Here is a 14,910-nt window from a genome sequence, read left to right as displayed (position 1 = left end):
GTTTTTATGTTATTTTGTGAAGGAATGAAAACAATTCTATATAGAATGGGTTGGGAATTATGCCTAGATCCCGTGTAAATGAAAATTTCATTGATAAGACCTCCTCAATTGTAACCAATATTTTATTACGAATAATTCCGACAACCTCAGGAGAGCATATGACAAAAGTATGTATCAAGATCAAATATGCAATCGTGGCGAACGAACGCCCGGTAGCTCAACGAGAATGATGGCTACCTTACTACCTGCGCCATTATTTCCCCGTCAACGTCCTGCCTTCACGCCGGATCACTCTCTGCTCTTATGCTCGCCAGCTTTCACACATGACGGCGGCAGCTGAGAAGAGATCCTGCAGCTCAACGGCCCCAGATCGAGGGGGCAAGCCATGGATCCAGCGAGGCACACCGACCGACTCATTGCGTCGACCGACCCAGCAAGCTGCAGTAACTAATGCATGCTGGCACGCGCCTTCTTCTTCTTCTTCCCTCTCCGGCCAATGGATGGAGAGGACGTCGGCACGAAGCAAAGCGCCCCTTTCCTCTTGACACCTCCGACTTTGTTAATCCATCGAGCGAGCTGTACAAGTAGAACTGGACAGCTCCGTAATTGAATATGAAACCCTCTCGCTGCCTGCCTGCCGTGCTCTGTGTGGAGTGCATGCACGCGTGGTATGCATGGACCCCTTCCACCCTCTCTCGAGAAATGCCGCGCGTGCACTAGCTCTAGTCTGTAGATAGAGACTAGAGAGAATAGAGGCCTCGAGAGACACACAGCTAGCTAGCTGCGTCTACTCTGCCCCATGTCGTCTGCGCCATCCGTGCACTAGGTAGACGAAGAAGACAGAGGTGCCGAAGCATCCAGAAGCTTCTACAACGCGAGGAGGTTGATACGATGGGCAACGCCTGCTTCTCCTGCTGCACCGCCTCGTCTCAGCCAGAGCTCGACGCGGCGGGGGCTCCACGGCCGCAGCACCGGAAGAGGCCGGCGACGCCCCCGAGGCCGAGCCGCAGCAGCGAGCCCAGCCCCACCGCCGCCAGGGCGAGCCCCAAGCCGCGGCCCCGGCCCCGGGCCAAGGCCAAGCCAAACCCGTACGCGCAGCGCGGGGGCGGCGGGTCGGCGCGCGTTCTGGACGGCGTGGTGCCGCACCACCCGCGGCTGCGGGTCACGGACAAGTACCACCTGGGGCGCGAGCTGGGGCGCGGCGAGTTCGGCGTCACGCGGCTGGCCACGGACCGCGGCGCGGCGCGGGAGCGGCTGGCGTGCAAGTCCATCCCCAAGGCGCGGCTGCGCACCGCCGTGGACGTGGCCGACGTGCGCCGCGAGGTGGCCATCATGGCGTCGCTGCCGGACCACCCGGCGCTCGTGCGGCTGCGCGCCGCCTACGAGGACGACGAGGCCGTGCACCTGGTCATGGAGCTCTGCGACGGCGGCGAGCTGTTCGACCGGATCGTGGCGCGCGGGCGGTACACGGAGCGCGCCGCGGCGGCCGCGGCCAGGACGGTGGCGGAGGTGGTGCGGGCGTGCCACGCGCACGGGGTGATGCACCGGGACCTCAAGCCGGAGAACTTCCTCTACGCCGGCAAGGAAGAGGACGCGCAGCTCAAGGCCATCGACTTCGGCCTCTCCGTCTTCTTCCGACCAGGTCTGCCTTGCTGCTGTTCGTTTGCTTGCTTGCTTGCACAACTCTTCCTCCTTCCATTTTTCAATTCGTACTATACTAAGCTGTTTACAGAAAATCTCGTGCAAGTAAAATAAAACAGAGGATTAGTATGAACTAATTAATGCAATGCCAAACCAAGGCCTAGCTGTAGTAGGCTTATATAGTACTGTATCTTTTGGATTTTCATGTTGTGGTTAGTGGGAGTATAGTGTTTATGCCATTTTTACAAAGTGATTTTTATAATTTGACTTTTCAAAAAATCTTTATGCACTGCATTATGGAACGGCGCAAGTAGTAGTTTGTCGGAGTGCCATCAACAGTTTTGCGGGACACCTTTGCAATCTTTGCACGAAAGAATTTTCAAGACATTAGAGAAACACACATTTGAAGACATATTCCATACTGCATTCTGGTGTCGACTGTCGAGGCACGCCGCATGCCTTTTGAAACAAATGTGCATGAGACACGCCGCGGGCGTCTTGCGTAGTGAGTATACTTGGTCAACCAAGCTTACATCTTAGTGAACGTTTCCGCTTCCTTCCTCCGACGTACGTGGTCGTGGTGGTTGATTGCATTTGCATCCATTGACTGCGTAGTCGAGGAGGAGGAGGAGGAGGAGGAAGTCGTACCACGTCCAAAGTCAAAAGAGATAATAGGGGCTGAACAGTTCTGAATAAATTATTTTTTTTGAAAAGAGACAACTTCTTTCTGCTTCACATAATTGGCACGCCACACTTCTTGACCCGGCCAGCTCATCTCACAATCTCACATACGTGCGTACGCCAACAAAAGGCCCCGTTGATTTTGCCGGCGTGGCTAAAAGTGAGTTGCCTGATTTTTAAACTTGGATCGGTCGATTCATGGGAGAAGGAAGGATGAGATGAGTCTAAGCACCGAGGCCACCGACGGTGGGGCGAGCGTATCGAGGTATGGGTATGCCGGCAAGGCATCGGCTAGGAACGAGCCATAGCTGGAGGCGAATTAGAAGGTTGACGGTTCCGGGTGCCTGAGGGTGCAAGCTCACCGGGAAAATCTGGTGGTGCACTGGTTTAGAGGGATCACTAGGGCTGACGCCAGCACATCGGAGATCGGCGGTGAGGGGATGTCGCTGAAGATGAAACACCACCCGACGGTTGAGATAGAAGAAGAGAAACCAACTGACCCTTCGGAAAAAAACTCAGGTGACGCACACCTAGGTGCTCCATAATTTTGCACGCCTGTTCAAGTTTTTCTTTTTGCACTTGCAAAATCAGGAATTCCTGTTTTTTTACATGAAAAGCTAATGAAACTAATCAGTCAATGGTAAATGCTAGTATGATGTGTTTTTTTGCGAGAAAAATGCTAGTACAATGTTGACTTGAGTAAAATCTGCTGTGGTGCAGGCGAGCGGTTCTCGGAGATCGTGGGCAGCCCGTACTATATGGCCCCGGAGGTGCTCCGCCGCAGCTACGGCCCAGAGGTGGACATCTGGAGCGCCGGCGTCATCCTCTACATCCTCCTCTGCGGCGTCCCTCCCTTCTGGGCCGAGACGGAGCAGGGCGTGGCACGCTCCATCCTCCGCGGCGTGCTCAACTTCGACCGCGAGCCCTGGCCGCGGATCTCCGATAGCGCCAAGAGCCTCGTGCGCCAGATGCTCGAGATGGACCCCCGCAAGCGCCTCACCGCCCGCCAAGTCCTCGGTCGGTAACCACATGCTCAATCTTGACTCAAACATGCATCATGCATCCATGGCATCTGTCGTCGTCGACAATGGGCATGCGCTGATGATCTATGTATGTACGCATGCATGCAGCGCACCCGTGGCTGCAGGACGCGAAGAAGGCGCCGAACGTGCCGCTGGGGGACGTGGTGCGGGCGCGGTTGAAGCAGTTCTCCGTCATGAACCGCTTCAAGAAGAAGGCGATGCGGGTGATCGCGGAGCACCTGTCGGCGGAGGAGGTGGAGGTGATCAAGGAGATGTTCGCGCTCATGGACACGGACAACAACGGCCGGGTCACGCTGGACGAGCTCAAGGCTGGCCTCGCCAGGGTGGGCTCCAAGCTGGCTGAGCCCGAGATGGAGCTGCTCATGGAGGCCGCCGACGTGGACGGCGACGGCTACCTCGACTACACCGAGTTCGTCGCCATCACCATCCACCTGCAGCGCCTCTCCAATGACCAGCACCTCCGCAAGGCCTTCCTCTTCTTCGATCGCGACAGCAGCGGCTACATTGAGCGCCCCGAGCTCGCTGACGCCCTCGCCGACGACTCCGGCAAGGCCGACGACGCTGTCGTCGACCACGTCCTGCAGGAGGTCGACACCGACAAGGTACTCCTTATCTCCTACCTCAATCTAACAAACTGCTATGACCATTCCAAGATCATACTGATCCGTCCGTGGTCGTCGATCGATGGCGTGCAGGATGGTCGGGTCAGCTTCGAGGAGTTCGTCGCGATGATGAAGGCCGGGACGGACTGGAGGAAAGCGTCGCGCCAGTACTCCAAGCAGCGCTTCAAGTCGCTCAGCAACAGCCTGATCAAGGACGGCTCCATCTCCATGGCGCCCTGATCATCCATCACACATACATAGATGATCGTTGTGATGCTTGGTTTTTTATGCATACATCAATTGAATTGTATTTGATTTATTCCTGATCCCTTCATACTGTCTGATTCATCCGCAAAATTAATGCGGAAATGTTTTTGGTCTGGCGTTGGATCATGCATGTAATTATATGTGCTAGAAGAGACATCTAAAGTCCCCCAATGATAGAACGTGCAACAAAGGACGGGGACAGACATCTAAAGGTTAGGGCTTTTGCTCTTTCCCGTTTCCGCTTTGGGGGGTGCATGCTTAAGGGAAAAATAATGATGGATTAAACAGCGGGGGAAGCAACAGTCAAAACATGATTAAGACACGAGGCGCCGTGCAGTAAGACAAAGATGCATCCAGCCATCCATGATTCCCTTCCATTTCAAATAAGCAAGACCCCGGCCCATTGCTACTAGGTTTATTACTCCCTCTGTCCCAAAAATAAGTGACTCAACTTTGTACTAGCAGCATCAAACAAGCAAATGCATTAACACGGCACTGGAGAGTTGATGTGGAACGAACCTCGAGGCGAGGGTCGATCCGTTGATGGCCCGATCTTTCACAACACAAAACTCCATCGCAACAAGAATTACATGCAGGTTTACAAAGATGTTCACAAACCTCGCAAAAACAACACACCAACCCCTCGATCTGAAGGAATAACGTGGATGAACCGTATAGATTCAGCTTATAATCTCCTACGCATCGCGTCGCAGGAACTCACACGCCAGTAGAGACTTTTGACAAGATTTCTCAAAACTCGATAATGGCCGACGGCCGAAAAACACACACGTGTCTAATTCATCTCAAAATAACCTGCCTTACAAAAACCTTACTATGGCTATTTATATCAATATAGCCGACCCAACACGAGTATGCTACAAGAAAGAAAAATAAACAGAACTCTCCTAAAATTATCAACCGACTAAGATTTGCCAAAAATAATCAGCTATGGGATGCGCTTCTCAGGCAATCTGCTGGTGGCCCCCAACCGACGGTCTTTAAGGAAAGGCAGCTCCATGCAACGCTATTTCTAGATGATGGATGGCCGTACTTCTCTTTGCATGGCAGAAATATAAAGAAGAATCTTGTCTGCACTTCTTTCCTTTTAAACCAGCTAGCTGTACCTCTATCTCTCCAATCAGAGTCCCACATAAAATCATCTATACGTGTCCAAACTGAATCAGGATTTACTTCCGGCGGCCTTGGCAACTCAAACAAATCAATTGTATCTCTTATTTTATCAGAGCTCCGAACAAGATCTGAACCTGATGTGTTTAGAGCTGAACCAGCTAATGCTTTGGCATTGTACGTGCACGTACTAGCATATGCATGCGCCCCTTGGTCCATGTTAAGCATATGATAGGTAGCAGTGGCCGAACCAACTTGCATGCGTTTAAATCCTCGAGCAACTGCAACATCAACAAGATCGGAGCTAGGACTGGCCGTATCAAGAGTTCCCAGAACACAAGAAACCAGAATTTTTCTTCAGGTCAGCTAGCTGTCTGACAAAGTCCTACCAGTATGATGCCACCCATACTGCTTGCTAGTTGCTATGTATGCTCTCCTACCCTTTTGAATCAATCAAATGAGCGGAGGATCGAGCTGGACAAGTCTTCTGGGAACACAAGAAACCAGAACTGTTCTCTATGTCAATTGTCTGACCAAATCCTACCAGCAGAATCTTCCCAACGCTAAACAAACCACAAGTATATCAGGCGCAAGGAGAAACATTTTATCAGAAAATAACTTCGCCACAACTCTGCGTCTTCTGCTATGGTGACACCCAACACCTCGCATAGAAAAACTCACAAGGATTCTAGTAAAAGACAGAATGGAAATAGTGCAGCTCAAGGACGAGGAGGTCCTAGATGGACGAGGAACCGGCAGCAGGGGCGGAGATGGTGGAGAGCTCCTCGGCTAGGGCGGCAGCGAGCGGCGCACGGAGGCGCTCGAGCTCGTCGATGACTGCGGCGAGGACAGGCTTGGAGCGCATCGCCTCCTTTTGCTGCTCTTGGCTAAGCGTCTTGCCGGCGGCAACAGACTCTTCCATCTGCGCGATGCGATTTTGCTGCTTCCGCAGTGCGTGGAGACGCTTGGACAACACCGAGAGGATCGGTCCGTCCTTGGTTTCCATTATTGTTGCCTTGGTTTCAAATTCTTTAACCAACTCTGCAAAAAAATAAAATTGCAAAGCATAAAGTATGTCAACGGTAATAAAATTGTTCAACAACACAAAATCAGCTAACTACTATTTTGACGAGTACCTGAAGTCGTACCGAAAGAGCTAAGAAGAAGACAGGGCTCATAGGTGGGTTCAAACCAACTCATCTTTTGAGCAGAACATTGCGCACCAGATTCGAGCTTCAAACTTTTGGTGTTGACAGCGAGTACATATGCTGTCCGATGGCACATGCTCTCCTTCGCCATAATGTAAATAATATCGTCATCGAGCAAACTTAATGTAGGGCCTGCAGTGGTGAATTTCCCCCATGTCAAATTGTTTTCCTCATCAAACATCCCAGGCAAAAGACTCGGCAAACTCGAATCGGTGAAATATATCTCAGATGTATCAATCGTCATGCCATCATGCCAAACATCATCTGAATAGATTGATCTGGTCCATGTAGTAGCCGTCCAACCATGATCTTGTGCTTGCTTCATGCTGCGAATAGCATTATCCGCATGGAAATTTAACCCAACAAACTTGATCAGACCATTGCATATCGTGACATGACAGTGTGGTCTTGGGGTGAAATCCTCATACGTCAAGTGGAACTCAGAGGGATCACACGGTTCCGGTATTGGCAACGGGATGAAACGGATGATAGGCTTGCTGTCCAAAACATTGCATAAGAGAATTCCCCACCAAAGATCGATCCAGCCTATGACACCCTTTCCTGCATAGGCCACGCTCATGGCGTTATGAACCGATATCTTATGTTTAGCATTCCTTGTTTCACCATCCTCCTCTGCGACATAAGCCGCCTGAGAGTGCCAATCATTCGTGTCGGAGCGGTAGACGTGGAGCGTCTAATGTCTGCGAGACTCGGGCACGAGATATTCAACACGAGGGAAAACGACAGCAAAGTCTTCTTCGCTGTTGTTGTCAGTGACAGGCAAGACGGCGACCAAATTTCGCGAGAAAGAAGACGGATAGGGCCTTGGGAGAAGATGGAGAGAGGCGGAACCTGGCCCTCCTGCTTTGTAGACGAAATAGTCGATGAACCGCCGATAATGGTTGGCGCTGTCCAAGAAAGTGATAGCCAGCAGCACGAACCTTCCGGCTATGCCAAGTATAAAAGGCTCCGCAACCAAACTACTCCTGGTCTGACGATCGACGCAGCAGGCAAAGCACAGTGAGATAGCCGGGGGATCGGCTGTTTTGAAGGAGACCTCGACGCCGAATCCTTGGCTGTTGTTGGTTTTCGCGGTGCTGGAGTTTTCCAAATATCCGATTAGGCAATTCTTGTCCAAGAGGATGTGGGGGTGGCGGCGATCGCCGGGGGAAGGGTGGTCTGGCATGACGTGCATGATGTGGATCGTGGGAGGCGGCGGATGGCTCCTGCAGAAGAAGGTCCTGCGGAAGCTCGGAACAGAGGGCGAAGAAGGTCGGAGTGGAGCCGAACCCTAGCGATGGGATGGAGGCGGCGCCACGAGAGAGACGGATCGAGCGAGGGGAAGGAGCGAGACAGATCGATCGGGTATCGTGCCGTCTTTGGTGAGACGCACGGCTGTAGCCGGATCGGTCTTTTCCTGATCGGCGCGTCGGCGTGGGCACGGGTGATCTTGTCGTACGAGTACGTCCGATCCAACGAATAGATCAATCGATCGATTTCCTAGCTAGCTTTTCGAACGCAAACAACACTGCATGAATGCATGCATGCATGCGTCCGTGACTAGCTACCTGATCGATCAAAGCATGCATAGAGCTAATTTGCCACGGGTTCCGCCCGTCTCTTTGGTTGGGGTAGTGGCGGGTCTCGAGTGAGGTGGTGTCGAGATCTTGGATGTCGGGGCGGCGGCCCTGGTGGTGATAGCATGGTGCTCATGGGCAGAGCCCGTTGCTCGGTGCTGCCCGGCGGCCATGGCCGTGTGGACGGCGTGGTAGCCGGGGTGTGGCGTTCGGTGGCGGTGAGTGTTAGCCGGGGGTGAAAATCTGCTCTATCTTCGGACGGACCGGTAGCGGCATGGCTCGTCCCCTTCTTGAAGGCGTCGTCGCGGCTCTCATTGCCCGTCGTGTGGCTCCTGAGGAAACTCTGATCCTCGGATCGGGCGGTGGCGGCGCTCCGGTGTCGTAACCTTACTGAAGGCATCGTCTTGGAGCTCACGGTTCGTCGTATGTAGCTTCATTTCTTCGTGGTGGCGTGGTCACTGTGGGAGTCCCTAGTTGCTCTTGTAGTGTTAGAGGTTGTGTTGTTGCGCTCAACGCCTTTGTATCCTGCCTTTGGTGTGTGTTGTGGTGGCGTGTGTTTGTTCCGAATTGTTGTCGGTCATTGCTTTATTTATAAAGCGGGGCGAAAGTCTTTTTCGATAAGGATGCCAACAATTGTGCATCAGGACATCTTTTGTCCTCCGGCTACAAACTTTTGTGCTCCAGTTTGTAGTCTTATGCTTCATCAGGACATCTTTTTAAGGGGAAAACATCCTCCATATGTTCTCTTTAATTGAAAGATAACAAAAGTAGACATGCTTCATGAGACGACGGGTTTTAAGCATAAAAGAAGGCATCCAAGTGCTATCTTTCACCAGTAATGCAGTGAACAATAAATATTTCTAGATTTTGTACCACTGTTTATTTTGTGCATCAGATCTGGTAAGGCTCTCCTTGTTTCTCTTTTTATTCCTATTCGTGTGTTCTGCAAAGCACATATTATGAGGTCCAAACTATTGTGAGAAGAGACTAAGACTAGGAGTGGGAATAGAAAATAGCAATAAAGTAGTATTACAAAGAAAAAGAAAAGAAGACAGTTGAATGATAGGTAGTTTCTTGAAGATATTCATGGTTACATGACCTTGTAGTTCTAATGATGTAGAGAAAGTTCATTAATTTATGATACTTGTATCTTGCGTGCATATCCTAAGAAACACATGACAAACAATGTTTCTCATTGTATTTGTTTTCTCATTTCATCTTCTGGAAATGCATACATTTTCATCTCAATTTTATTACATAAGCAACCAGCAACAAAGTTGTCAAAGCCAAATGACTTCCGGCAACAAACAGAGTGCCGTATTCAGATGCACATGTACTTTGTCTCTCCAGGACTAGTGCTACCTCCAGGACTTTATTTTGGTTCTCGGGCTATGGAAGGACACCTAAGTAGTAAAAGTAATGAATGAGAATATATAAAAAATCTTGTAATGAATAGTATAACGGCAGGTATTATGCTACTGATGACAATTCAGAAGAAGCACTGCTACTAATAGCAGTGGCGAATCTAGGGGGCAGGCTTTAACGGGCTTGAGCCTGCCCTCCAAAGTTGCAATTTTTCTCTATACATGTACGCACCGCCATGGATTTGGATGGAGAACTGGAGAAGGTCTGTTCGTTCATAGGAAACACAGGGCAGGGATGAACCGGTATGGGGCCTTGGCCCTTGGGCCTTAGTGGCTTAGCGGGCCTATTGTAATGCCCAGATAGACTGCTGCATTACCCCAGCACTAGTGACTGAACGAAAAAAATCCCTCTGTACGCTTTCTCTCGCATCGGCAGTTGCAGCAGCAATCCCCTCTTCTCACGTCTACGTCCGTGCCGCCGCATGTCCGTGTCCGCGCACGTACGTGTTGAGCCAGCCGACGCCGGTTGCCGATGCATGCTGAAGAGAAAGTCGAATAGATCATAGCACAAGCGGCAAGAACTAGAAACCCCCCTTTTGGCCTTTTCTTTTTAGAATTTGCGTTGTGTTGATTGGCTCAATGATATGATGGTCTACTATGTGAGCGTGAGCTATTTGCAAAATTTGGATACAAGTTGCTTATACTACGGTTTCATGCTTTAAAAAAATCACGGATGTCATCTACCTTGACAACCTCGTGTTATTAGATTAACTGCAATTTAGTGGTATACTACAATCTTATCGAAAGCTACAACCATTATCACATTTTGTGCTAAAGATTTAGATTTATCCATTCACATAGTCTACGCCTTGCTTAGAATTTTGGGATGACAATGGTAGATGCAAGCGCGGTTGTGCGGAAGACATGAGCCGATGTTAATACTTTCTCGCATTTGTGTTTCATGGAACTTTTTCGTGAACCATTTGTTTCGTTGAGTAGACTTGCATTGTGCCTTACAAAATTTAGACCTTAGCTCAATTCTTGGCTCGGCCACGGGTCGTTAGGGAAAAAGTGAAAAGGAAGAAGAGGGCTTAGTTTGAGCCTACCCTCCATTTTTCTCCTAGATTCGCCACTGACTAATAGGTATGTGAAACATCCACATGAGATGTAGATGGTTCTCCCCAAAACAATGGCAGCAGATTGTGAGATCATTCGTTAGAGAACCATTAGCAGACTATGTTTTTTTTTCACCTTCAGCTAAGATTATTCCGGTCCAAACACATAGAAACTTGATGTCCATGTTTGTTGAAACTACTTGAAAACTAGTACATATGTTTTTTCTATAATACCCATCAACCATAGACCCTAAGTCTCGTGATTCTCTTACATTTTGTAATCCGGTCGGTAATAGAAGCGATCAACTATGTAATTAACCAAAGTCGCACCCTCATAAATCCGTGCAAGGACGGAAGTTACCATGTCGCAGCAATAAGAAAGAATTGGCAGGCTAATCATACCCATATATATATAGGTTAGCAAAAAAATCTTCACATGCTTGTACTCAACTCTAGAATACTGTATAATCAAGATACTCATAGGTTACTCTATGATTTTTCGCCAGACAAAAAATCCTCAAATCTCTGTCCATGTGGATACTGGAACTATTGCGCCTGACCGCACGCATAATCAAGGACCAGGTTGAAAACGGAATACACTAGTGCACGGCGAATCTTCCTCACATGGACATGATGCACTGAGCCACTGATGCAGATAAATAAGAATATATAGAGTAGTAAGAAGAGCGAGGGCTAACGTACGGGAATATATCTCCGCGCTGGTGCGGTCGGAAAACCAGTTGAGGCCGAGGCGATACGGGTGGATCCCGGCGTTGTGCTGGTCGACGGTGCGGAGCTTGCCCTTGAAAATCGCGTACCGGCGCTCCGCCTCGACGGCGGAATCGTACGACACCCCGTGCTCCGCCATCCACTCCAAGAACACCTGTTGCGTCTCCTCCTCGCTCCTCTCCCTGTAGGACGCGATCGCCGCCTCCGCCTCCGCCTCCGCCGCCGTCGCCAGCGGCACCAGCAGAAGCAGCACCAGCGTTGCCGCCGCCGTGAGAGCCGTGTAGCACCTCATCTCTGCAGCCGCGACGGCGGGTTTTGATGGGGGCGGTGGTGTGTGTAGATGAGATCCGGAATTGCGCAATTGTGTCTTTCTCCTGCCAGTCCTCTTGTAACTTCCGCGTACGTATGGTAGTACTGTATCTCGAGAAATCAATACGCACTTCTACTCCGCGCGAAAAAATAGAAAAGAAAATGTGTTTATTAATTAGCATCTCCAAAAAAGAAAAGAAAAGAAAAGGATAACCATAAGCCATTTCACCCAACACCGTCCGGCCCATCGAATTGATTTGTAGGCCGAATAGCTACCTCTCCTTGTCCTCTCTCAAAAAAAAAAAAAACTACCTCTCCTTGTGCTCAGGTCGGCTGATGTAACCTTCTGGATATGATACTTCTATTCTATCATGACGTTATCTCGTGGCTAGCCAGTCACCGAGTTCATCATCTTCATAAACGATGGGCTTAAGCAAGTAGAAAGGAAACACATAGACTCAGCCTTGGGGACAAAACAAAGGGTATATACTTGTAGGCAGATCAAAGGGGCAATCTTCGTGGGTGACCTCCACCAAACCGCAACAACGAGTGGAGGAACCCTCGTGTGTACAACCTGTGGACGAAGCCATCAGACAATCTCATTCCCTTCCCCGCTTCCTGTGAGGCTCCATTGGAAGGTGCAGGCACTCGCTTAGCAGGCAAGAGACGCGCCAATGGAAGCTACACGATGCCGCAGGAGCTGACAGACACAGGGTTGGCCCTGCGATGGCGATGCAAACATCCGACATGAGATATGAAATATACAAACATCAACATTAGAAACTTAAAATGAACAAGCCAGGCAATTCAAGGGCCTGGGGAAAGAACGATCAACGAGCGCGTACATCGCACACACCAGCAAGTCAGGCCGCAGCCTCAAAAGGGCAGGTAAACATTCCAAAAAATGCAATGCGGGCAGACCGCAACACCCAAAGGTCGGGCAGATAGTTGAAAGAATGAGCGGGTCCACAACATAATACTCAAAGGCCGGGTATACTCCAAACCAATCCACTCGTTCGGCCAAGAGGACGCGATGGGAAAGGGGCACCACAAACACAAGCACGCGCGAGCCGCTATCCCATGGGGCCAGAAATATATGGGTCCAACAAAAGCATGAGAAAAAGTTGGCACAACCAACCGAAGCAACGTCGACTCTGGCACACAAAGAAGGGGCAAATTGGAATATCACCACCAGCTCGTATCAACCCCTCCCCACGGCACAAAACCGCCTCTTGCCAGTCAATGGAATCACATTGGGAAGAAAGCATCTAAGGTTGGTCGTGACGGAGTATCATAAGCGGTCATCTATGCTATCTAGACTTTTTTGATGACGTGACACACAATTGAATGATTAAACAGAGGATGTGGTATCATACCATGATACCGTGTCATGTTAAATATTGTAGTACTTTGCGTCATCCATGACAATTAATAAAGCAACCTAAAATACTAACTTATAATATTATGCATTACGAAAGTAGTATCATATGCATTATACTATTACATAATACTCCCCATTACGGGCAATCTAATTTAACATGGGCCCACCATCACCCTACGCCGTTAGAGCGGACGCGCACACTGCTAGCTTTACCTGCAAGACATGGCCAAAATACCAGGCCCGCACAGCCGCCCAGGGACTACGACCAAAACATGCCAGCCAAACTAACCCCACGATGACGAGAAGCCAGGTTGGCGCGTACCCTCCTTGCATGTTGGAGTCGCACCGATAAAAGCGGCCCACAGGCGGCAGCCGGCAGAGCCCGCGACGGCAAGAGCCATGGCTGGCCAGCTCCCTCCACGCCCGGCCAGACTAGACCAGACCCCTTCACGTCCGGCCAGGCCTCCTGGGGCCTAGGTAGGCCACCCCCTTCGCATGGGCATGCACCCAGGCGCGACAAAAAGCGAAGAGTACTTGTTGGAGTTGTGTCGATATTGTGTACAAGGTAGGTTACAGTTGGACTTGTAGTTGTATCGTGTTTACATAGGATGTGGAGTCGTGTCTTAGTAGGACACTTGTATCCTAGGCCTCTCATATATAGCGGGGGTAGACACACGATGTAACATATGCCGACATAATAGCACAGGAACGCAGGGGAAGCCGGCGGCATGTGCTGGCGTCCAGGGTGACCGGGTGCGGTATTGTAGCGGTGTCATGGGGAGGAGCGCCCATAGTCAGGCCCCGGGGATGTAGCCATATCGGTGAACCTCGTTAACAAATCTCGGTGTCGTGCTTGTGTGATTGCTTGATCCTCAGATGATCGATGGAGTGCATCGGATTTATTCTAACAGTACTGACAGACATGGCTCACGGGCAAGCCAGTGTCGTGGGCGCCACGCAAGCCCCGGCTGTTGGCATCAAACCGGCCCGACATGGGGTGAGGACACCGACAGGCGGGTCCATGCACACCTTCGCGCGCGAGGCAATGCGCGGGCCGTTGCTCGCTGGCGCGCCCACCGCCGTCCTATGAGGGTGGCCCCAGGCGCGCATCCGCGGTCCACCCGTCATGGATCGTCCAATCGGGTTGCCTGGGTCCGATCCGTCCGAGCAGATTGGACGGCGCGGAGAGGCCCCCGCGGCACGCCACCTCCAAACAGACGGTTGACATCCTTCATAGGAGTAATGTTCGCATCGGGTTCCATCATGTTGTACAAGCGTCGGAAGTTACGGTTGTTGTATGTTGGGAGGATTTGACGCATTGCATGTGTGCTCGTGGGGTCTCATGATTGGTGATTAGTCCGCTTATGATCTGATTGTATCGATGTTAGCTCGGTTTTCTGTAAATTAATTAGACAGCCCTCCTCTCCTTAGTTAATCAACCGGGCAATTCTTTTGCCTCTGTTTAAAAAAAAAATAGAAAGAAGCAATGCAAGTGAAGATGACACTGCTAATGCAAGTTTATTTTAGAAGAAAAAGAAACGTTCGATGCACTCAAACTGAAAACTGAAAAGACATATTGGGCCATTGCCCTTTCAACTTCAGAGATGCATTGGGGAAGTAAGTTCCTCGTTGTGCCATTTTCACAGCTGAAAAAAATGTAAGAATGAAGAACAAATGCAATCAATTCATCAAAAAAGATGAGGCACTTCGTACAAAAGGGAAACTGCATGAGGAGCCAAATCACGCACAAATCCCCACTGCACGTCGCCGCTGCTCGCCACCTGCCGTGAGGACTGGCTGAACCTCTGCCCACCGCTGGGCGTATAGAGGCAGGAAGCGAGAGAGAGAGAGAGCCCACCCCACCC

General features: G+C 50.5%; 3 protein-coding genes across 3 annotated transcripts; 1 reads left to right on the top strand and 2 right to left on the bottom strand.

The window, feature by feature from the left end:
- Positions 1-465: 465 nt before the first annotated feature.
- On the top strand, positions 466-4,436 carry LOC119294682 (calcium-dependent protein kinase 9-like). The gene is made up of 4 exons (XM_037572922.1): positions 466-1,642; positions 3,043-3,339; positions 3,453-3,967; positions 4,061-4,436. The coding sequence occupies exons 1-4, from the start codon at positions 892-894 to the stop codon at positions 4,205-4,207; spliced, it is 1,710 nt and encodes a 569-aa protein (XP_037428819.1). The 5' UTR covers positions 466-891; the 3' UTR covers positions 4,208-4,436.
- A 1,662-nt stretch (positions 4,437-6,098) lies between these two features.
- Positions 6,099-7,079, bottom strand: LOC119292439. The gene is made up of 2 exons (XM_037571282.1): positions 6,499-7,079; positions 6,099-6,403 (listed from the first exon to the last, which is right to left on the bottom strand). The coding sequence occupies exons 1-2, from the start codon at positions 6,893-6,895 to the stop codon at positions 6,099-6,101; spliced, it is 702 nt and encodes a 233-aa protein (XP_037427179.1). The 5' UTR covers positions 6,896-7,079.
- Positions 7,080-9,202: 2,123 nt separating this feature from the next.
- Positions 9,203-11,735, bottom strand: LOC119293238 (oryzain alpha chain-like). Its single transcript, XM_037571775.1, has 2 exons — positions 11,329-11,735; positions 9,203-9,550 (listed from the first exon to the last, which is right to left on the bottom strand). Exons 1-2 carry the CDS (start codon positions 11,645-11,647, stop codon positions 9,537-9,539), a joined length of 333 nt encoding a protein of 110 aa, XP_037427672.1. The 5' UTR covers positions 11,648-11,735; the 3' UTR covers positions 9,203-9,536.
- Between the last annotated feature and the right edge of the window lie 3,175 nt (positions 11,736-14,910).

The sequence above is a fragment of the Triticum dicoccoides genome, chromosome 4B (genome assembly GCF_002162155.2).
Source record: "Triticum dicoccoides isolate Atlit2015 ecotype Zavitan chromosome 4B, WEW_v2.0, whole genome shotgun sequence".
NCBI classification, from domain to species: Eukaryota; Viridiplantae; Streptophyta; class Magnoliopsida; order Poales; family Poaceae; genus Triticum; species Triticum dicoccoides.
Note: the sequence above shows the minus strand (reverse complement) of the source record. Positions and strands in the feature narration are given on the sequence as shown.

Bases quoted from the DNA above. Each gene is read 5' to 3' on its own strand.
- LOC119294682 (XM_037572922.1), top strand. From the start codon at position 892: ATGGGCAACGCCTGCTTCTCCTGCTGCACCGCCTCGTCTCAGCCAGAG. The intron at 3,340-3,452 runs GTCGGTAACCAC...GCATGCATGCAG, and splicing joins CACCGCCCGCCAAGTCCTCG to CGCACCCGTGGCTGCAGGAC. The intron at 3,968-4,060 runs GTACTCCTTATC...GATGGCGTGCAG, and splicing joins AGGAGGTCGACACCGACAAG to GATGGTCGGGTCAGCTTCGA.
- LOC119292439 (XM_037571282.1), bottom strand. From the start codon at position 6,895: ATGAAGCAAGCACAAGATCATGGTTGGACGGCTACTACATGGACCAGA. The intron at 6,404-6,498 runs GTACTCGTCAAA...ATTTTTTTGCAG, and splicing joins CTCTTTCGGTACGACTTCAG to AGTTGGTTAAAGAATTTGAA.
- LOC119293238 (XM_037571775.1), bottom strand. From the start codon at position 11,647: ATGAGGTGCTACACGGCTCTCACGGCGGCGGCAACGCTGGTGCTGCTT.